Source organism: Myotis brandtii, unplaced genomic scaffold, assembly GCF_000412655.1.
Source record: "Myotis brandtii unplaced genomic scaffold, ASM41265v1 scaffold46, whole genome shotgun sequence".
NCBI classification, from domain to species: domain Eukaryota; kingdom Metazoa; phylum Chordata; class Mammalia; order Chiroptera; family Vespertilionidae; genus Myotis; species Myotis brandtii.
Window position 1 is genome coordinate 13,202 of NW_005367587.1, and position 23,593 is coordinate 36,794.

The 23,593-nt window shown below is 41.9% G+C and overlaps 1 protein-coding gene across 1 annotated transcript in view; it reads right to left on the reverse strand.

Moving 5' to 3' along the window:
- Positions 1–11,945, reverse strand: part of LOC102261394 (D(3) dopamine receptor) — a gene marked incomplete at its 3' end in the record, with an annotated part of 17,779 nt that extends 5,834 nt beyond the window's left edge. Inside the window, exons 1-2 of the mRNA XM_005875389.1 lie at positions 11,517–11,945; positions 4,105–4,408 (exon numbers count right to left, since the gene is read on the reverse strand). Coding sequence (XP_005875451.1) covers positions 4,105–4,408; positions 11,517–11,647 — 435 coding nt within the window. The remainder of the gene's footprint in view (positions 1–4,104; positions 4,409–11,516) is intronic.
- Positions 11,946–23,593: the final 11,648 nt, after the last annotated feature.

Below are 23,593 nucleotides of genomic sequence, written 5' to 3' on the forward strand. Positions count from 1 at the left end.
CAGTCCACAGGCCGACGCTCTATCCACTGAGCCAAACCAGCTAGGGCGAATGGCTATTTTTTCCCTCTGCAGTCCCCACCTATCCTGAGTGGACTGTTGGAGGGAGTGATGCAGAGACACTCAGGTGCATTGACGAGAGCCTAGGAGCAAGTGAGAAGGACCACACGCAGGCGCTAAAGCCCATTTCTCAGCGGAGAGATGTCTCTGCTGCCTCAGATCTTCTTTCTATTATTGTAGACTTATTGGTCCATGCTCTTGATGACTGAACGCTTACACCAGAGGGCATATTGGTTTTCATGAGGGGAGACCAAGGGCTCCACCAGAATTCTTTTCTTAGGAGAAAACACATAGATCCAACCTGCAGGGGGTTCACTGAGCCTTTGGCAAGATCTCACGCCTGCCCTCTGCAGACTCAGTTGTCCTTCACGCTCAGCAGAAGGGGGCATTATCTTTTTTGGCAGGTGTGGCTAGAGGGGCCGCCTTAGTATCTGTGTGGAAAAGTCACACTATGCCTCTCCTACACCAATATCTACAGAGACTTTCTAATATGGTTCATCCAGAGTCCTAGAAGCAATCACAAATGGACAGCCAAAGAGTACACCTGAGTGACCTTGTCACAGACACAAAAACCCTGGTCAGAGGCAATTAAAATGCTTATTAGACTGAAAGTCCTCTTCCTGCATTTGTTTCTGACGTTCATCTTTCCGAAAGACTTAAGAATCCTTGTAAGGTATAGGGATGGACAGAAACATTTTGGTGGGTGGATGGTGGTGTGCTGAATTATTACTAATCCACACTAGGTTATAGCACCTAAAGTGTGCCCCACTTTTGAACAGAAATATCACATGCTTTTAACTCCTTTTCAGCCTCATTATTATTGAATGTTAAAAAAATAGTTCATGGTTATAATAGGCACAGCAGCAACCGATATAACAGGAATTGACCATGTAATGCAGACATTGCAGAAAAGATTCATTTAATCATTCATGTCTCAAATATTTATTTAGCACATATGATGTACCAGTGTGTTTGGACTACAGGAAAAAAGAACACATAGCCTCTGACTTTAAGACTGTCTCAGACTAATTGGGTTGACAGAAAAGTCAAGATAATTACAAGACCCTTTGCCATCAGGATTATCCTAACTGGGAAGAATAAATGCATATTTTTCCCTCCGAGTATTCTCTTAGCCCAGCGATTTTCAACCAGTGTACCACAAGAATTTTTAAAACATGCAATACCTGAATATTGAGTCAGGGTCACTGACCTCTTTTCCCTTAGATTGTCAAATAAAAAAATGACAACAACCAACAGAGCAATAGCCGTCTGGTGTGAATGCCCTGTCTTGAACCATAAATATATGTCATAAAATAGAGTTGCATCTTAGTGGTCATGTTGCCTAATAAAGTTGCGTCTGATTGATAATTCTTGGTACCAGCAATCTTTATGTAGGCACCTGATTTTTAAAAAAGTCACTTTGGAGCAAAAAGTATAGGTATTTACTATTACTATTATTATTTTTTGGTAAATCAATAAAAATTATACCTATTTTTTGGTCATATCAGCAAAAAAAATAACATATTTTTTTTGGTGTGCTGCAGAATTTTAGTAGTCTATGCATACCATGAGATGAAAATGGTTAAAAATTGCTGCTTGTGCCGTTAAATCTATTCGTAATCATCCTAGTTGTTTTTCTTCTTTTCCTTTTCTTTGTTACTTTCTTTTTTTTAATACCTTCCTGTTGAGATCATAAGTCTAATTTTAGTTCCCAGTCATTCTTTAATACAAAAACCAGCCTAGGCAGTCTATGTTGGAGGTTTTTGCTCTCCCGTGATATGTCATACTTAATTAACTGTCATCTTCACTATTAATATTAACTGAGATATTAATTTGATGAATTTTAATTTCTCTTAATCATAGCATCATTTTGATCCTTCATTGGATACCTCTTTAGAATGATACACAGTGCAGAGGAGAAATATGAATAGTATATTAAGATGTCTTTAAGAAAACTCTTTAGTAAATTGCATGTTTTCTCGGTAAGAATATCTATTTCTTGAACAGTTGTAGGCACCCTGATTTCTTTGTTAGCAAATGGATGTTTTCTCTTGATCACCTCCTGACTCTACTTTACACTTTTGAATGAAAATACATTCAAATTTAAGAAATACTTCTCTCATATAAATTTAGGCCTGGCTGGTGTAGCTCAGTTGGTTAGGCGTCCTCCCATGCACTAGTTTGATTCCCAGTCAGGGCACATGTCTGGATTGCAGGCTCCATGTCCAGTAGGGGGCACGCAGGAGGAAGCCAATGGATGTTTGTCTTTCACATTGATGTCTCTCTCTCCCCTTCTCCCTTCCTCTCTCTCTCAAATCAATAAAAACATAAAGAGGTATATGCAAATTAGCTGGGACACCATAACAGTCACGACCACTCAGGAGGAGGCTGTGCACACAGGTGGGCGGGAAGGGACTGATGCGCAGTGAAGCAAGCCATGGATGGTGCAGGCCCACAAAGAGCAGGGAGTAGGGCCTGCCCACAGAGAACAAAGTCTGCCTGCGAGCCGCTGTGGTGAAGAGAAGGCCCTCCCACAGAGAACAGGGCCTGCCAGCCAGGGCACGCCGGCAGTCCCGCCTCTGTGCATGAGCTGCAGAGGAAACACCTTTTCTTACCACTCATTGGCTAAGCTCTTAGTGTTCTTGGTAACTTGTGTAATAAGAATCCAAGAAGGTGATCTAGGGTTTTTCCACCACACTCCTGGAGGAAAAAAATGAAGGTCTGCTGCTGGAGGGGCTAAGAAATGTCATATCCTGCCCTAGCTGGTTTGGCTCAGTGGATAGAGCCTTGGCCTGTCAACCGCAGGGTCCGGGTTTGATTCTGGTCGAGGGCATGTACCTCGGTTGCAGGCTCCTCCCTGGCCGGGGCTCAGGTCAGGGCTCATGCAGGAGGCAACCAATAAAAGTGTCCCTCTCACATTGATGTTTCCCTCTCTCTTCCACACTCTCTAAAAATCAATGGAAAAATATCCTCAGGTGAGGATAAAAAGAAAGAAAGAAAGAAAGAAAGCAATGTCATATCCTATAAAAGAGACATCTTGAAAATGCCTAAAGAAAGTTCTCATTTTTTTTGTGGTGAAGGGACTGGAGTCTGTGTTGATGAAAACACCTTGGTGGCTGCGGCGGACGGCAGTGGCAGCAGCAGTGGGGTGATGGGGGTGGCACCTTCCCCTGGTCAGCCCAGTTGCCTCTTGCAGAGGGAGGGCAGACTGGAGGCCAGTAGGACATCCCCTGAGGGCTCCTGGATTGGAGTGGGTGCAGATCGGGCTGAGGGACCCCCCCCCCGCCCCCGCCGCACGAATTTTGTGCACCGGGCCTCTAGTATTTAAATATATATGTATATACACAACTTTGAAGGTTTGGTCTGTTCCTTTGGCAGCAGTCTGTGGAGAGCTGATACCCAGGAAGAAAGAACTAAGTCTGAGGGCAGGTGCACCAGGCCTCTAGTATTTAAACATATATGTATACACACAACTTTGAAGGTTTGGTCTGTTCCTTCGGCAGCAGTCTGTGGAGAGCTGATACCCAGGAAGAAAGAACTAAGTCTGAGGGCAGCTGAACCATCTAAAGAAGTCTGATCTATTTGCAGACGTTTTCTCCTCATTCATTCATTTTTTTCTATAATTCCTTTTGTCCTCCCCCCACCTTCTCCTGAATCCCTCCTGTACACTCTCACTCCTATGTACTGATGAAGGTGTCTTTTGACTGTCTTCCCCAACCCCTCATGTCTTTGAGACATGCCTGGTACAGAAAGTCAACTTCATGCATTTTAAAGATGAGTCCCATCACTCAAGTCTGGTTACCTGGATACTGGAGACCTGGGAACAGACTCACTCCCAGCTCCCTGGTTCTGATGTATGCAAGTGATGCTGGATAATGACTATTCTCAAAATCTTCAGCTCCCTCATGAAAGGGAGGACAGGAACGCTCCTTCCTTCCCCAGACCACAGGTCCCAGAAGGGAGCATTCTGAGCCCAGAAGGCCCGGAGCTCAAGGAAGACAAGGACAAACACAGTCACACGGGCAGCTGGAACCTGAGCTCACTCACCTCCAGGTACACCACCCAGGGCATCACCAAGGTGGCCACCAGCAAGTCTGCCACAGCCAGGCTCACTACCAGGTAGTTGGTGGTGGTCTGCAGGGCCCGTTCCCTCAGCACAGCCACACACACCAGACCATTGCCAAAGACAATGGCAAGGATGAGCGAACAGTAGGACAGGGCATAGTAGGCATGAGGGCGAGCCTCGTTGGCACCCGTGAAGTTGTCTGTCCCGCAGGTGGAGTTGATGTAACCACTCAGCTGACTCAGTGGCGCCATAGCCCAGAGGGAGAGCAGTGACCCCAATGGTATCCTGGGAGGAGACAGAAAACAACGTTGGTAAAAATCAGACTTTTTGGAGCTGGGCTGCTTGCATACATAATCTGATTATTGTTTCAACAAATATTTATTGAGCACTTCCTATATGACAAGCACTGTTCTAAGCACTGAAAATACAGAAATGAGCAAAAGGATAAAATACCTGCCCTCTTGCCCTGGCTGGGTGGCTCAGCTTGTTGGAAGTGTTGTCTCATACACCAAAAGGTTGTGGGATTGATACCCAGTCAGGGCACATATATAGATTGTAGGTTTGAAAAATCAATAAAAACAAACCAATCAATAAAAACATATCCTCAGGTTAGGATTAAAAAAAAAATTCCTGCCATCTTGAAGCTTTATTCAGGAGGAAAAGACTAATAAACAGGATAAATAAAAGATGTAGTGTGTATTTTGGAGAACAGTAAATCAGGGAAGGGGGTAAGAAGAGAGAGGAGTGTGTGTGAGTAGGGTATCTGAGGGCAATTTCTAATCAGCGTAATCAAGTCCTCACAGAGGAGGCGACAATTGAGTCAAGACCTGGGTACCCAAGGAAGCCGACTGTGCAGAGTTCTGGGGGAAGAGTTGTCCAAGCAGAAGGAGCAGCAGGTAAAAAGACAAGACACTGGCATATGGGCGGGACAGCAGGGAGGCCAGTGTGGCTGAAGCAAGTGAGGCAGGGGCATTTGGAAGGGCATGAGGTTGAGAGGTTGTGCAGGGCTGAGTAAGATGGGGAGCTGGTGCAGAATTAGAATCCCAGCCCAACCACTTCCTAACTCTGTTACTTCACCTCTCTGAGCTTCATGTTCCTCTTCTAAAATGGAGGACATGATGGAACCCATCCCATAGGGTTTTTGTGAGGATTAAAGGAGCTATTTTATATGTAAGACATTGAAAACCAAATCTGACATATAGAAAGCGGTAGAGGTGTTAGCTCTTTTTCTTTTACTGGTCTGTTTCTCTTAGCTTCCCACCCCCTGTCCTTGTTTCCTCCCTCCCATCCTCTATTGCTCCCATTTGCCATTTTCTCTGCCTCCCTCTGTCTCCTTCAACTTCCTTCAATCTCCCAGTCTCTCTCTGGTATCTCACATAGGGCTTAGGAGGGCTGGGAGAGAAAACCTCAAGAGTAGTGGAGTCTAGAGGCTCCATGTGTGGAATTTCATTTGAAACTTAATTTTAAAGATTGGTTACCAATTAGAGGAATGTTTAAGCCCTATGAAGACCCCCCCCGCCGCCCTAATCCACCACGAATCCCACATCCATGGGCCAGTGACCCATGCACCACCCCCATCCACCCTCTGACCTAGTCCAATGCTCTCACTCTTCAAACAGGGAAATTGAGACCCATAGAGATGAATGACATGTCTTAAGTGACACAGTTTATTAGTGGTAGAACTAGCATACAGGCCTTTTAATTCTCCCAATGCTGTCCTTGGCATCTGAAAGCCGTAACAACTGTCATGTTACTATCCCACTGGGAAAAGCCAGTCCTCAAACTGTGGGGACTTTGGACTTAGAGTGGGAAAGGCATCAGAGCCCATCAGCTGCCCTCTTGACACCAGCCTGTTGGGGCCCCCTGGGCAAGTAGAGCCAAGTTTGTGTGTCTGTGGGGATCAAGAGTCACCATGTCCTGAAGAAAGCTATGGGAAAGCCTGTGTGCCGAGAGTAGCAGAGCATTACAACCATGTGCTGGGGGAAGGCTACAGCCTATAGCACGGCCCTGAGACCTGGGCAAGAGGGGTTCTGGCCCCAGGCTTTGTGCTTTAGAGGCCCCTACTCTGTACCCCATCTGGTCACATCCTCCCCACCAGATGAGACCACACCTTCCCATAGCACCAAGGAGCAGGTCCATCAAGAGCCCACACTCCCCTTTTATTTTTTAAATATATTTTTCTTGATTTCATAGAGGAAGAAAAGGGAGAGAGAGATAGAAACATCAATGATGAGAGAGGATCATTGATCAACTGCCTCTTGCATGCCCCACACTGGGGATTGAGCCTGCAACCTGGGCCAGGAATCAAATCATGACCTCCTGGTTCATAGGTTGATGCTCAACCATGGAGCCACACCGGCCGGTTCCACACTCCCCTTTTAGAACATGCTCTGCTTACTAAGATCACAGAATTCCAGCCCAAACTGCTTGGAGCCTGTTTCTAGGCCAGCACCGGTATTTTCTGGATCTGTCGCCCTGAGCGTAGATGGTGCCATGTATACGTGGGGGCCCTGGGCTCCTGTGGTAGCTCTTTGGAAGCTCAGATGAATAGCTTGGTTGTAGTCTGAGGTGGGGAGAGAAGAGGACCAAGTCCCTGGGATAGGATGGGTGCGGGGGACAGCTTTTCTTGCCCACTCACATTTTGTATGGAACTCTTAAGGGCCCAGGAATGCTAAATTCAAACTCGTTCTTTCAGATTAGGAAGCCATATTTGTCAAGGCAGAAGGATGAAACATTTTATTCAATGGTTTGTTGGCTATGGCTAAAATATTAGACATGGAGCATATGGGCCTCCATAGGAACTTCTGTTCCAGGCCCTGGAGAGGTAGAGGCTGGCGGATACCACTCCTGATATCCGCAGCTCTGCTTTGATTAGGAGATTGGCCTAATCATGGCTGTCATTTCCTACCTCATATTTCAGTCTGGAATGTGTAAGTGTTAAAATGAATAAATGATTATAAGGGGAGGCCGACTTGGATCAAATTCAGAGACTTGTTCAATGTAATTGTTCTTTATTTTGGCACACTGTTTGCACTTGATATATTTTAAAGCATAATAATAATTTTTGATAATAATTATAATTTCCTCATTATTCGGAGAAGGGCAGCTGTTATCCTGGAGATAGCACTGCTGCCGCCAAGAGCTTTTGGAAAAATACAATGCTTTCTGATTGTTAAGGATTTTTTCACCTTTGAGGCAGGCTAAGGCCCAGAAAGTCTTTCCGTCTGCAGTGGGGCCACCTTGGAAAGCAGTGGCCAGAAATCACTCTTTCCTGGGGTCTGCGGTTGGCTAATGTCTTTGCCTCTTCTCACTTGTCAGGTAAGAGGGACGAGGAAACCTGGGGCTATTTGTTACCACCTTGCTGGACATTTTACTCCGCCGAGGTTTGACAGCTAATTAAAAATAGTACAGCTGAATGTCAATGACTAATTATGCGAAGGGAAACCTTCAACTCTGAAAATCAATTCTGAGCCTGATGTTGGAACCACAACTGCAAAGATTTCGGATTTATTTATTTATTTTGCATTGTACTGTCTCCGGTCTTTGATTCTTTATAGCAGCAGGTTGTCCAGCAGCTCCTGATGAGTTGCGGGTGTGGGAGATGAAAGCAGAAAATGAGTGAGATGCTAGATGACTCCCCATTTCTCAGCTAATTGTTTCAACTTCCTCTCTCCTTAGATTTTTTTTTTAACCAGCATAGCTTATATAACACAGAGCTTGGCTGGGCTTTCTCCTTTCTCTCTCCCTCAGATAGATATGCTAACAGATAGTAAACTGGTCCCAGGTAGGAGAAGCAAAGAGCCTAGAGAATTCATTCACTTAATAATCAATCTCTAAGTAATTCCTAATGATAGCCTGGTTTCCTCATCAGCAAAATGAGAATAATCAAATCCACTCCACAGGGTTATTATGATAATCAAATAAGATGATAGATGCAAAGGCTTGTAACTATTGAGTTTGTTGAGAGGGATTGGCCTGAGCATCTGTCCTAGAATGATTGGCGGCTTTCCTGACATCTACCCACTGGATGACAGGAGCACTCCCCTTCCCCTAAATTGTGACACCCAAAAATGTCTCCGGACATTCTCAATTGTCCCTTCTGGGGTAAAATTGCTCTCCCCATTGAGAATCATGGCTCTGGCATAATGTCTGGCTCATAGCATTTGAAATATTGCAGCTATTATTGTTAAAGGAAAAGTGGGACTAAGTAAAGGGGTCATCAAATAAAGTACAATTGCATAGTGTCTAATGGACTTGGAAATTAGGAGATTACTGATGACCTCAGCAAAGAGTGTGAGCAGTGAAGAGTGGATGGGAGGTGAGAAAGTGGAGAAGGCAAGGACTAGAAGATTACTGCTGGTTCTACTCTTTTGGATTCATTATATATAACACCACTTACAAATTTTAATAAGCCTTTGAATTTCTTACAAAGTATTGACTAATCTTGGCCTTTATAGTTTATTTTAGCATCTTTTAGAGTGAGAGCATAATCTTTAAAAAGCAGAGGGACAGACAGTGGTCACGCCCCCATCAGCTCTGCTATATGTCCTGCTTTGCTGATATTCAATACCTCAGTTCTGAGCTACAGTCTGCCTGAGACACTTGTGGGGTGCCTCTTGGCACCTGGTTCCATACCAGGCTCCTGTTGAATTTGTTAGGAAGATACTTATTAAGATGTTCAGGATTATAATATTTTTTCTTTCCTTAAGGCTATTGAGTTAAAAAACCCAAACCAAACACCTTTAGTTCTCAACCTCCTCCTGAAGACAATAGTCACTGACACTTATGGCTGCTACTGTGTGCCAAACATTAGTACTTTCCACATATTATCTCATTTTAATGTGTATAGCCTCCCTGAAGATAGATATTGATATCTTCCTTTTATAGATTAAAACACTGAGAGCTAGAGGTTCAGTAACTTTTTCAAGATTACACAATGTGTGGAGGGCTACGTTGAGCCCAGCTTTGATCTCTGGTTTCCTTCAATCTAAAACTCATGACTTATTTAATGTCTACGCTGGAAGTGAAATTGATGTGGCAGTCATTTCCAGGTAGAAATGGTTTTCCTAAACCTGGAACAAAACACCTAGATGGCAGGTTCCATGGCCAAATCACTTGTATCATGGATCTCTTTGCTGTCTCTAATCTTTTACTCAGTTACATTCTTAAAAATTTTAACTTATTTATTAGTTTTATAAGAGAGAGAGAGAGAGACAATGGACATAAGACACTGGGGGGTAGGGGAGGCCGGGGAATTGTCAAGGGGGGAAAAGGAGACATATGTAATACTCTTTGTAATACTTTAAGCAATTAAAAAAATAAAAAATAAAAAACAAAGAGAGAGAGAGAGAGAGAGAGAGAGAGAGAGAAACAATCAATTTGTTGTTCTACCCACTTATGCATTCATTGGTTGATTCTTGTATGTGCCGTGACCAGGGATTGAACCCTCAACCTTGGTGCATCTGGGTGATGCTCCAACAAACTGAGCTACCAGCCAGGGTCTCAGTTACATTCTGACCTCTAGTCTCCAGAGATATTTTTGGTTCTGGGCTTCAATGTGGACTTGCCATATTGCCTTAAAAGTTAATAATTATAGCTAATATTTATAAGCATTATCATATTTAAACCTCACAACAACCCAACAAAGGAAGTAGGTGCTATTACTATCCCCATTTTTACAGATGGAGAAAGTAACAGAAAGGTTAAGTATCTTCCTGCAGTTGTACATCAGTAAATGATGGAGCTGATTCAACCTAAGAGCTGTCTGCTTCCAGAGTTTATGTTCTTCACTACCCACTGTTGGGGTGAGAGAGACAATGAAATGGGGACTAATTTTAAAACCTCCCCCTTTAAGAGTCTCTTGTGCACATCACCTGACCCAGCTCAGTGAAGTCAATGCAGGTGCACGCTGCACATAGCAACTGTGGGAGTTACATTGTCATTATTACTAAATGTAGTCTTTAGCATTTGTATGGCATTTTATTCTTGAAAATTACAGCCTAGTTTATTTTCCTAATGAATATTCACAAGTGTATTGAAATACATAGCATATTTACATATGTGAGCACATTTACATTATTGGCAAATGTACAGAGAAAAACCATAGCTGGTTACTGAGATCTCAGAGCTAAGGTAATATGCTTTCCCCCTAATTAAACCTGCTCAGGAAAGCAAAGAGCATCCTCACTTTTCATCACAACCACTAAGGACTGAGCACCCTATCATTCTAATTAGAGATAAAATGGGGAAATCAATGTATCAGTCAATCAATGAGCAAATATTAATTGATGACAAACTTCAATGCATTAGAAATTGAATTTAATATTGAGTAAGATCTGTTTAGTATTTGCTCTAATTCATATTTCATCATAGCAGCCTTCTGTATAGATGCTTTAATATCAGATATTCATTTGGATACTGTCAGTATTTTCTCTGCTCAACATCCCCGCTCACTGTTAACCATGCAGACCCTTGAAAATGTTCAGCTATAAATAAACAAGTGTCTGAGTAAGACTCTCATATTGTATCTGCTTCTCCTTGGCTACAAGAGATCCAACCAATGCTATGTCAAGCAGCAATTCTTTACTTTTATCCAGGGATGGACATCCTACTGATCTTTTACTATTAGTAAACAAAGAACTTCACCTATAAAGTACAAACTGGTATGCAGAATACGTTTAAAATCCAAGTCCCACTTTGCTATTGCAGCACTATTATTTGTGCATACATTTTAATAGTGTTTGATTAAACTAAATGCATGAACTGGAACAAATGCTTAATTGCAACAACTTCCATTGACCCAATAAGCTACAGTAAGTAATGAAAGTCCCACAATTAAACAACAACAATACCCTCAAAATTATATGCCGTCATTACAGAAAACATACACAATCATCATCTCAAGTACTGCATATCTCTGTTGGGAATAATTGAATTCTGACTTGGAAAGAGCCGTGCTTTAAATAGACCATTGAAAACAGTGCCTCTCCAAACCCTCAGTCCTGGATTACCAGGGTGCTGAATTGGGGGAGTTGAAAATAACAGACCCTTATAATTAAGTAACACTATTAAGAGGAATACAATCAACTTTTATACAAACCCCAGGAATAGTAACAGTTTTTTTTTTTATTTTCCATCTTTTAATTCTGCCTTGGTTTAGCTACTAGAACCCATGAGAATCTAATTTTTTTGGGGGGGGGGAAAGAGAACAGATTTCTACTGCCCCCCAAATGAGAAAAAAATACAATCAGTTTCCTCAGGATTTTAGATTTTTAAGAGAGAGTACAGAGTTTCAATGCATATTCTTAGAGAACCACAGAACCCCAAACTGATTAAATAACCTTCCAGAAAAACACTGCGTATTAAAGTAGGAACAAAAAGAAAAACTACTTACCCTGAAGATTTCTTTTGATTTCTGACGACTGTGAAGTTTAGGCACCTCAGCTCCTGTAGCCATTTACTGACAGCAGACATGCCCAAGCAAAGCAAACTTTGCCTTTCCCAAGACACAGAGACTGTGGACATGAACAGAAAGAAAATCACCCATTTTTGCCTCTAAGGTGACATCACTTGCGTGCTGCTTTTCCAGCTTGCCTAATAGACCTTACTGCATGTGTCATAGCTGCTTTTGAGTGCATCCGTTTTCTGTGGAAGATTTGGGAGGGACCCTAAACTGACTGTTGCTTGGGGCAGCCCTCAGAGCCTCTGTCCTTGGTGCTGAAAGAGGGGTAGTAGGCAGATGAAGGATCCTTTTCTACCTTGCTCTACTCTGCCTTCTATACCCCTATCCACTCCGTGCTATGCTTTTCAGCACATGTGTGTTTTCCCCTCAGGGATATTCTTAATCCCAATTTCCCACTGTCTTTCCTTCTATGCTTTTATTTCTTCATCTTCTTTAGTTTAATTGCAGTTCCAGCTTTTGGTGGGTGTGAAGATGATTGGTTCAGCAGAAGGAACAGATCAACAAATTCATACCACAAGTGGTTAACAGAAATCAGTACAATTTAAAACACAACTGACAGAATAATTGAACTTGGAGGTGTAATCCTGTGTGGGAAAAGAAGGCTAAAGAAAATATAGTACAGTGGAAGAAAAACCGAGGCGTGGAATATAATGTGCTAGAGCTGAAATAAGCTTAATACTGTGAGAAATGTTAAATGTTCATTTACCAGCACTTTTTTTTTTTCATAGAACTTAACAAAAATATTTGCTAATTCATTCTTACTGCTCTTCTGGGGTATATGTGAATAATGTTTATTAACTCAACTTTGGAATTGGCTAAAGGGAGATGCAACTAAGGGTGATGCTGATGAAAGTCTGTTTCTGAAGCAGCACTAGAACTTAGGCAGTCTTAACTCATGGTCAGTCACCTGTTCACGTAACATTTACCATGGAACCTTAATTATTCCCCGTTCTCTTGTTTTGATTTCTTCTTCCTTCAGACAGAGTGTTAATTCTTTCACTGCTTTCTCTGACGACAGGGGATGTGCTTGGCAGCTGCAGTATAGACTGTCATGGGGAAGCCAGTCTCAGTGTGACTGTGATGGGGACCTCTGCTGGCTGAGAAAGAGGCAGCAGCAATGAGTTCTAAATGCTGCTACTAACAACCATCACTTATTGAGCATGTGCTATTAGCTAGTCATTTTAGTGCATTCCCTCTTTTAATAGTTTCAGTAACCCTCAGGTAGGTACTGTTTTTACATCACTAGTTTATAGATAGGAAAATTGAGCTTAGAGAGGTTAAAATAAACTTTGAAGGTCACAGATAGCCAAGATTTGAATCTAGACATCTTAATTCTGGGGCATGTTTTCTCTCTTTTTAAAAAATTCACACCAGAGGATATGTTTTTATTGATTTTAGAGAGAGAGAGAGAGAAACATCAATTGGTTGTCTTCTGTACATGCCCTGACTGTGAATTGAACCCACAACCTTTTGGTGCATGGGACAATGCTCCAACCAACCAAGCCACACGGCCAACAATAGAGCATGTTCTCTTAACTGCTATGCAATAATTCTTTAAAAGGTGGAAAATTTATACTTCCCAAGAGACTGACAACATATCATAGAGATAATTATAGTGACAAAAGTGATGATATCAATGATACAATATTTGTATGATGACATAATTTATAAAGCATTTTCTAATTAATGTTCTTGATTGCATCTTACATAAATCTTCAGGATGCTCAATTTTACAGGGACTGTTATGAATTGAATTATATCCCTCCCCCCACACCAATTATATATTGAAGCCTCAGCCTCAGAATGTGACTATATCTGGAGATAAGATCTTTAAAGAAGTGATTAAGTTAAAATGAAGACATTGTGGTCTGCCCTCATCTAATCTGACTGGTGTCCTTAAGGGAGGAAAAAGGTACCAGGGAGACACTTGTGGGGACATAGCAAGAAGGGAACCATCTACAAGCCAAGGAGAGAGGTCTCAGGAGAAATCAAATCTGCTGACATGTTGATCTTGAACTTCTAGACTCCAAAACGGTGAGAAAATTAATTTATGTTGTTTAACCCACCCAATCTGTGGTACTTTGTTTTGTCAGCCATAGCAAACTAATAGAGGCTTAGAGAGTTTAGGTGCCATATTGAAGGTTGCTCATTATTTATAAGACATAAATGCATTGTTAGCTATATTGAACATGCCCTAAGACTGGAAGGTGAGTGGTGAGTGAAGTGGTCCTTTCTTTCAGGTGAAGTTTAGGTGAAGATCAACAATTTTTACTTTTAATCTGGCATATTTTATTTGTACAACACTGAACAAGTTTCATTCTTTTAAGTAAATGGAACTCTTATTCATGATTGCCACTGAAGATGTTGAGATTTCCTTCTGGGAAGAACTCCAAGGTGCAGAACAGACATGCTTGGGCAGAAATCAAGAAAAATACAGATTCTTTTCCTTATCTTCCTTTCAGGAACCCATATCAATGGCATGGCTGGAACATTCTCATGTCCTAGACAACAGTGCTTCTTCAGGGAAGGCATTATTTTTTGAACCTGAAGTGGAAGGTTTAAAGGTACAGTTAAGAGGTATTGGGTGTCTGATTCATAGGCATGCTCAGTGGTTTTGTTTGAAAGGGAATTGGTGTGAGCTTCTGGTGAAAATATTCCTTTCTGGTCTTTGTAATGCTGCTCCAGGGTAGCAATTCTTTGATTTAATCACAGGAATCTTGCCTTTAGCATCAAACATGCACTGTAACATGATGTTCTCACACCACTCTAAAGCTCCCCAGAGCTCCCACTCAGCAGGACAGTGTGGAGACCAAAGGAGGAAGTGTGGGGAGCCAATTTGCAGGGTCCTGTATAACAGAAGGACATTTGGTTCCACATCTTACCAAAACTAGCATTTCTCACTGTAAACTGGTAGATTGAGATGGATGATCTTAAATTGCATGGATACCTGTATCTACTCTAAAGAAGAGCCCCTTGGTGTATTTTTCACTGGAATCAGAACTTCAGTTGTAGAGTGTAAATGTAAGTTGAAAAAAGCAGCAAGTGGACCAGGCAATATTGTTGCTTCCTCCCAACACCAGCCCCCATTCCTCTCAAATGACACAATGATTTTGCCATAAATGAGAGCTGTCTGAGAGAGCCCTAGGCTTTGTGTGTAAACTCACTCTGCTGCTGTAAAAAATGTATTGAAAGAAAAGAATAGCTAAATTCATTTATTATTATCCAGTACTGGGCTCCACTCTTGCTTCTCTTCTATCAGAGAATGGCAACAAATAACAGAGGAAGCTTCCCAACCAATCACATTGGTACCCACTCCACTCTTTCACAAGTAGCAGAGTAAGAGTAGGGAAGGAAGTAAATAAATGATATTTGTCTTCATATTTACATCTACTTTTCTGTGTGCTTGCATCTTCCTTTTTAACATTTCCTTCTTCATTTTTCACCTATTATCTTCATTTTTCACCATCAGATAATCTTATATTCTTCTACCTTTTCTCAATTTCTTCCAATCTAGTCTATATTTCCTGAAATATAGACTAGGGCTGAGGTAGAATTAGAAAAGTTTTATCTTAATTAATTTATCACTTGTTTAAAAAACGGTTTTGGCTTCATGAGTATGGCAGATTGTATTTTCCAAAGATGACCATAATTATATTTCCCATCCTCATGCTCTTCCAGAACCTTGCCACTTCACCATCAAGAGGTACAGTCTCACATCTCTCTTCTTGAACCTGGTAGGACTTTGCCTCAGCTAATAGAGTACGACAGAAGTGACGTTATGTAATTTCTGAGGCCAGAACATCAAAATGCCCTGCATTTACTTCCATTTCTTTATCTTGAGACACTTACACTTGGAACTCACTCATCATGCCATGAAAAAGCTTAAGCAGGCCCTGGGTGGGCCCGCATGGAGAAAAATCAAGATGGCTGTACAAGCTCTGGCTGAACTTCCAGCTGAAAGCCAGCATCAACTTGGTGACTATAAGAGAGAGAAAATGTCAATGAAATCCATCTGGTCTAGGGTGTCTTTTAAGACCACTGTGTCCTTGTTGACTTTCTGTCTGAAAGATCTACCCATTGATATCAGTGGGGTGTTAAAATCCCCTACTGTGACTGTATTACTGTCATTCTCTTCCTCTATGTCCAGTAAGATTTGCTTTATATATTTAGGTGCTCCTATGTTGGGTGCATGAATGTTTATAAGGGTTATATCCTCTTGTTTATTATTATGTAATGTCCCTGTCTGTCTCTTATTATAGCTTTTGTTTTAAAATCTTTTTGTCTGGTATAAGTATTGCTATCCCAGCTTTTTTTAATTTTTCATTTCTTTTCATGAAACACCTTTTCCCATCCCTATACTTTCAGGCTATGTGTGTCTTGTTCTGAGGTGGGTCTTTTGCAGACAGAATATATATGGGTCTGATTTTCTTAACCATCCAGCAACTCTATGTCTTTTAATTGGAACATTTAAGCCATTTACCTTTAAAGTGTTTATTGATAGGTAGGCATTTGTTGTCATTTTATTGTTTATAACTATGTTCCTCTGATTTATTTCTCCTTCCCATCCTCCTCCTCTTCCTCCTCCCTTCTCCTCTTCCTCCCCTTCTCCTTCTCCCCATTCTCCCCTCCCTCCCTCCCTCGCTTCCTTCTTTCCTTCTTTCCTTCCTTCCTTCCTTCCTTCCTTCCTTCCTTCCTTCCTTCCTTAGTTACTTCCTTCCTTCCTCTCCTCCTCCTCCTCCTCTTAGTCGTCGTCATCCTCCTCCTCCTCCCCCTTCTTCAAGACTGGTTGGGTAGTAATGAACTCCTTTAGCCTTTTTCTTATCTGGTAAGCTCTTTATTTCTCCTTCCATTTTAAAGGATAGCCTTGCTGAGTAGCCTTGATTGCAAGTTCTTGCTTTTTATCACTTTGAATATTTCATGCCAATCCCTTCTGGCCTGAAGTATTTCTGTTGAGAAATACTTGGCAGCACCGTCTGCCCAAGGTTTATCCTGAGGCCTGGAAGTGAACCTCATTTCCCCTGTGTGGAGGTCTATGTAGACACAGGACTGGGCCTAATTCAGAGAGCAGAAGGTCCAATGTGTAGAAGCAGCAGCAACTAGGGCTGGGCATGGCTTGAGGCCTCCGGACTGGCTGTTGGTCACTGTCATTGCAGAGCTCAACTGAGGACATCAAGGAGCAGCTGTCCACCAGTGAGGGGCAGGTGTGCCCCAACACTGAGGGCCAGAGCAGGCTCAAAGTGAGTGTGGACACCTGTAGGGGCGGGACTCTGGGGAACCAAAGCCAAGGAATGGCTGGAGAAGGCCTCCTCCCCCTAAGCTGCCCAAGCTCCACAGGCAGATCATGATTTCCGACTCCAACCTTGAGCTTGTAGCTGTGTTCAATCCACTGATCCAGAGGACCTGGAACCCCTGGAGGAAAAGCCCAATGGTAAGAGGGTGGGGGAGGTGGAAGTGGAATGAGGGATGGAGGTACATGTGAGCTTATGCGGAGGGGTTGGTTCCAGACACATATGAAAGACCCCCAGAGGCTGTGTCTTCCTAAAGACACAGAGCTAAGACTGGCCTCAGACCACCCACCTGCCAGCAAGGAGGACATCCGGTGGTGGCTCCTGGGCTGTGGCTCTCTGGAAGGTTCTGGCTGTGTCTTGCCTTTGGGGGGAGGGCACATGGAAAGAAAGGCAAAAAAAAGGGTGGGGGATCTTTTCTTCTCTTGCAACTCCAGGACCAGCCAGGGAGGCAGAGCTGTTCCTTCTCCAACACCTGTCATACATCTTGAGGAGCCAAATGCTAGCCAGATGCAGGGGCAGACCTGGAGGCCACTCCTGACAGGGAGGAATGTCCACCCACAGTGGCTGTGCCACCCCTTGGAGCCACTCCAGCTGCAGCTCTGGAGCCGGGGCCGGCCTGAGCAACATCTCCTGACTTAACTGAGGCCTCACCATCCCTGCCTGAAGAACCCTGCCCGGAACCTGCCCTGGCTCCTGCCAGAGATAAGGAGTTGGCTCTAAAAAATGCCTTAGGGCAGATCTAGAGTCATTTGTTCAACCTGCTCTCCCACTCCCACTAGAATTTGTCTCCACACCCCCCTCCTTTAACCTTTTTTTATTTGTTAATTTTAATGTTTTCTTTTTATGCTCTTTATGGTATGATTTATTTTAAATTAGAAATAAAAGTTATTATTTATAAGTTGTGCCATTCCTGAGCATGAATTACATTCATGATGCTGTGCAACCATCACCACTATCTAGTTGCAGAATGTTGCATCATGCCAAAAGTAAACCCTACACCAAAAGCACTCACTCTCCACTCCTCCTTCCCTGGCTTTCTGTCTCTGTTCCTTTACCTACTCTGAATGTTTCTTATAAATGGAATCTTACAGTAGGTGCCTTTTTGTCTGTTCACATATATATTTTTTTAAGCTTTGCTTTTTTAAAAAAATGTTTTTGTTGATTTCAGAGAGGAAGGGAGAGGGAGAGAGAGATAGAAACATCAATGATGGGAGAGAATCACTGATCGGCTGCCTCCTGCACACCTCACAATGGGATCAAGCCTGCAACCTGGGCATGTGCCCTTGACTGGAATTGAACCTGGGATCCTTCAGTCCGCAGGCTGACACTCTATCCACTGAGCCAAACTGGCTAGGGCCTGTTCATATATATTTTTTTGTTTTTATCTGAAATCACATTTTGGTTATTTGAAAGGGAAATCCCAAGTGGATTAGAGAGCAGATATAGAAAAAGAAGCCCTTTTAGTAAGTATGTGCATAATCTCAGGGTAGAGACCACCATGCTAAGTGTGACCCCAGGGCCAGAAGCCAGTCAGGCAATGGCTGGCTCTTCCTTTGCCCAAAACAAAAACAAGAAAAATGCAAAAATCTGGAAAGACACGCCACAAGTTGGAAAGCATTCCTCACAACCCAAGGCCAGAGGAAGGTGTAACATCCTGTGCTGCATTACACTCTTGAAATTCGATGTTTTCTAAAGGAACAACCCATGCACTTCCAAGGAGAGGCAATGCATATGACAGTATATGTCAGAGATGCCCCACCTCCCCGATGGGGACACACACACTGTAAACACTGGGGAGGGAGCACTGTCACCATCAGACTGCAGGCTTCTGGTCTGGTGGCGACCAGCCATAGAGACAAAGTGATGAAGCAGAGGCCCCAGCAGATTCCCAGGCACCAGAGCCAGGAAGAGGCACTCATGTAACATCTGGCTGTGAAAATCGGTGGGGATTCTATCTGCCGGGGAGAGATGTGGATGTGAGGGTGGGGTTTGGTAGAAAACCAGGTGCCCTCTTAAAGGGCTACTGCACAAAATCTCATTTGTGTGCACTCACCAGTGCTCTGGCAGAAAGACAGTGTCTCAGAGCAGACTGGAGTCATAAAAGGAGAGGGCTGGAGGGACAGCTAGCAAGGTCCCTGTACTGAGCCCACCTCTTGCACCACCCACAGATGCCATCTTTCCTGGGTTGAACATTCCACTCCATTGGCATCAGCCTGGGGGAATGCACCAGCCCCAACCTTCCAACTGCCTATGACCCTGCCCTGCCAAGCTCACTCCCTATGGAGGAGTCACCTTGCTTTGGAAAGCCTGGGCCCTTAGTTCAGACTTTATTGGAAGGCTCCGGAGAAGTTCTGGGCAGACTCAGGCAGTGGCAGAGACTGACAGGAGGATGAGACTGAGTTTTGTGTCCCTGGGGTGAGGCCTATTTTTCCCTCACATGCCTGACCAGCACCACTGTTTCTGTGCAGAGCCCTCCCTCCACATGGCCAAATCTTAATCTGTTTTACTCTGATGAACTCTGCTGGCCTTACCCTGATGAGTCCCTGAGACCCTGCCGCAGTACAAAAGTCCGCAGGTCCCAGGCAGGTGGTGGCTGGCCTTGATGTGAATTGAGACTTTTGGTGTAGGGTTGTATAAGTTCTGTGGTCTCAGGCCCAGCACTGGCTTTGAGTTTGAATCTGTGAACACCACTTGCCCCTACCTTGTGACTTACTGAGAACCTACTCATGTAATTCACTACCAGAGGCTCTTTCAGCCTAACAAGCAGCTGGCAATCAGGTAGAAGGGGGCACAGAGGGGAAAAGGAGACATCTGCAATACTTTCAACAATAAAGAAAAAAAATGACATGATCATATCAATACATGCAAAAAAAGCATTTGATAAAATCCAGCATTAATTTACGATAAAAACGCTCAGTAAAGTGGTAATAGAGGGAAAATACCTCAACATAATAAAGGCCATATATGACAAACCCACAGCCAACATCATACTCAATGGGCAAAAACTAAAAGTGTTTTCCTTAAGATCAGGAACAAGAAAGGAACTGGAAGGCCTAGCCACAGCAATCAGACAAGAATAAGAAGTAAAAGGCATCCAAATTAGAAAGGAAGAAGTAAAACTGTGACTATTTACAGATGACATGATACTATATATAGAGAACCCTAAAGATTCCACCAAAAACTACTATAATTAATAAATGACTTCAGTAAAAAAGAAGGATACAAAATAAATATGTAGGAATTAGTTGCATTTTTATACACCTATAATGAACTATCAGAATGGAGGAACCTGGAGAGTATCATGCTAAGTGAAATAAGTCAGTCAGAGAAAGACAAGCATCACATGATCTCACTCATATGTGGAATCTAAGTAACAAAATAAATTGATGAATGAAATGGATCCACAGACATGGAAGGAGGTAATTAACCAAGGACCTTGTATGCATATATGCATGGCCTATGGACACAGACAATGGGATGGTAAGGTCCTGGGAGGAGTGCGAGGGGGGGGGGGAAGACAGCTGAAGGGAGTCAGTGGGGGATAAAAGGGGACATATGTATTACTTTCAACAATAAAGAATTATTTTTAGAAAAAGAATGGGAGACTAAGGAAACAATCCAATTTACAACTTCATAAAAAAAATACCGAGGAATATTTTTAACCAAATTATAAGAAGAAAGAAATTGAAGGAGATACAAATAAGAAAGAATTAACATCATTAAAATGTCTATACTACCCAAAAGAAATCTATAGATTCAACACAATTCCTATTACGATAGGGGACATCTGTAATACTTTCAACAATAAAGATAAGTAAATAAATAAAGAGATACCAATGGCATATTTCACAGCATTAGAACAAATATTTCAAAAATCTATATGGAACCACCAAAGACCCCAAATAGCAACAGCTATCTTGAGAAAGAAGAACAAAGTTGGAGGAATCACGCTAACTGATATCAAACTATACTACAAGGCCATAGTAATCAAAACATCATGGTACTGGCATAAAAACAGACTTATAGATCAATGAAATAGAATAGAGAGCCAATATACTTAGGGTCAATTAGTATTTGACAAAGGAAGCAAGATCATACAATGGAGTAATCAATCAATTCAGTAAATTGTGCTGGGAAAATTGGGCAGATACATGAAAAAATTGAAACTAGACCACCTTCTTACGCCATGCACAAGAATGAATTCAAAATGAACTTATTTGAGACTTAAATGTAGGACTCAAAACCATAAAAGAAAACATAGGCAGTAAAATTTCAAACATTTCTTGTAGCAATATTTTTTTCTGATATATCTCCTCTGGCAAGGGAAACAAAAGAAAAAATAAATAAACGGGACTATATCAAACTAAAATATTTTTTTCACAGCAAAGGAAACCATGAACAAAATGAAAAGGCAACCCACTATATGAGAGAACATATTAACCAATAATACATCTGATAAGGAGTTAATATTCAAAATTTATACAGAACTAATACAACTCTACACCAACCAAACAAACAAGCAAACAATCCAATTTAAAAATGGGCAAAGGACCCAAATAGACACTTCTCTAAAGAGGAGATACAGACGGACCATAGACATACGAAAAGATACTCAACATCATTAATCATTAGAGAAATGTAAATTAAAACTACAAGGTAATAATCATCTCACACCTGTTAGAATGGCTATCATCAATACATCAACTTATAGCAAGTGTTGGTGCGGATGTGAAGAAAAGGAAACCCTTGTGCACTGCTGATGGGAATGCAGACTGGTGCAGCCACTTTGGAAAGCAGTATGGCATTTCCTCAAAAAAATTAAAAATGGAAATGCCTTATGACCCAGAGATTCCACTTTTGGGAATATATCCAAAGAAATTGAAACACGAATTCAAAGAATATATGCACCCCTATGTTTATTGCAGAGTTATTTATAATAGCCAAGATTTGGAAGCAGCCCAAGTGCTCACCAGTAGATGAGTGGATAAAAAGCTGTGGTACATTTACACATTGGAATACTACTTAGTCATAAAAAAAGCAAATCTTACCTTTTGTGACAGCATGGATGGACCCGGAGACTATTATGCTAAGTAAAATAAGCCAGTCAGAGAAAGACAAATACCATATGATTTCATTTATACGTGGAATCTAATGAACAAACAAAATAGAAGCAGACTTATAGATGCAGAGAACAGACTGATAGCTGTCAGAGGGGATTTGGGGAGCTGGGTGAAAAAGGTGAAGAGATTAAGCAAAAAACAAACAAACTCATGGACACAGACAACAGAATGATGATTAAAAGAGGAAAAGGGGGGGTGGGGAAGGTAGAGGAAGGTAAATGCTGACCAAAAGAAACGACTTAGGGTGGTGAACACATAATACAATATACAGATGATGTATAATAGAATTGTACACTTGAAACCTATATAATTTTATTAACCAAACTTACCTTAATAAATTCAATAATTAAAAAACAAACAAACCAGCGAGTCATTTTGAAGGTGGCTTCTCCAATCTCCAATTGAGCTGTCTCCAATTGATGCTGCGGACAGCAGAGACAAGCTATCTCTTGAAAGCTCTGCCCAAATTTTAGATTCATGAGAAAAACAAATGTATTGTTTTAAACCAAGAATTTTGTTGTGTAGTGGTAATAATAGATACACAGAAGCCCAGTTTTTCTAGAACTTGTCATAGTTAGTATCCAGAAGAGCACATATCAAATTCTATCAAATTTGATCATATTTTAAAGCAATTGCCCTTTAATTATTTAGTGTGTTTTGTTTGAATCTCAGGTGCTGTTTATCTTACAAATTTTATAAAATCTTGTTACTCAACGTATGGGCCATAGACCAGGACAAAGCAGCGCCAGCTTCAATTTTGGCGTTGTTAGACATGGAGACTCTAGGGCCCTACCCAAGACTTACTGAATTCAGAACCTGCATCTTAACAAGATGCCCAGGGTTTTTATTAGAGTGTGAGAAGCACTGGTGTAAGGAACAAATCTGTCACGCAGATGCAGCTATAGACACTAGACAAAGAATTTATTGTTTGTTTTCCATTTGCTTTTATTGTCCCCCTGGGAATCAGGAGGCTGTTTGTGTGGGGTTGGAGATGAGGGAGATGGAAAAGAAGTGTTATGCTAGAAATAGAAATGGCTGGGAAAGTGAGGAGTCCAAAAGGGGCCTGGAGATTCTAGACTGAGAGAGGCATATTTCAACTATTTTACTCTAGTGGGCCAAGGACATTATGGGGAATAAGGTAGAGGAATAGTAGAGATATTTTAATTTTTTCATAGCTGACAACATAGGCAGTGTTTTTGTTTCAAATGCCTATATATATATGAAAATGTGTACGTTTATTTTGTAAAATAGTTTTAAAGACATTTAGGATTTCCCAGGAGGAAATGTTCTCTAAGATTAAAAATGACTGTTATTATTGTTGCCATAAGTTGGGGTTTGAGTGTGCACACAACATGCCTCTCTTGGGTAAGTGCCTTTGTCATGATTTGATCCCTGCCCTAGAGCACAAAGGAACCCCTTTAACTTCATATCTGATTTTTCAAGATACTCACTATATATAAAGTTTAACTGCGGTCATTCTCTACAGCAGGGGTCCTCAAACTTTTTAAACAGGGGGCCAGTTCACTGTCCCTCAGACCATTGGAGGGCCGGACTTTAGTTTAAAAAAAAACTATGAACAAATTCCTATGCACACTGCACA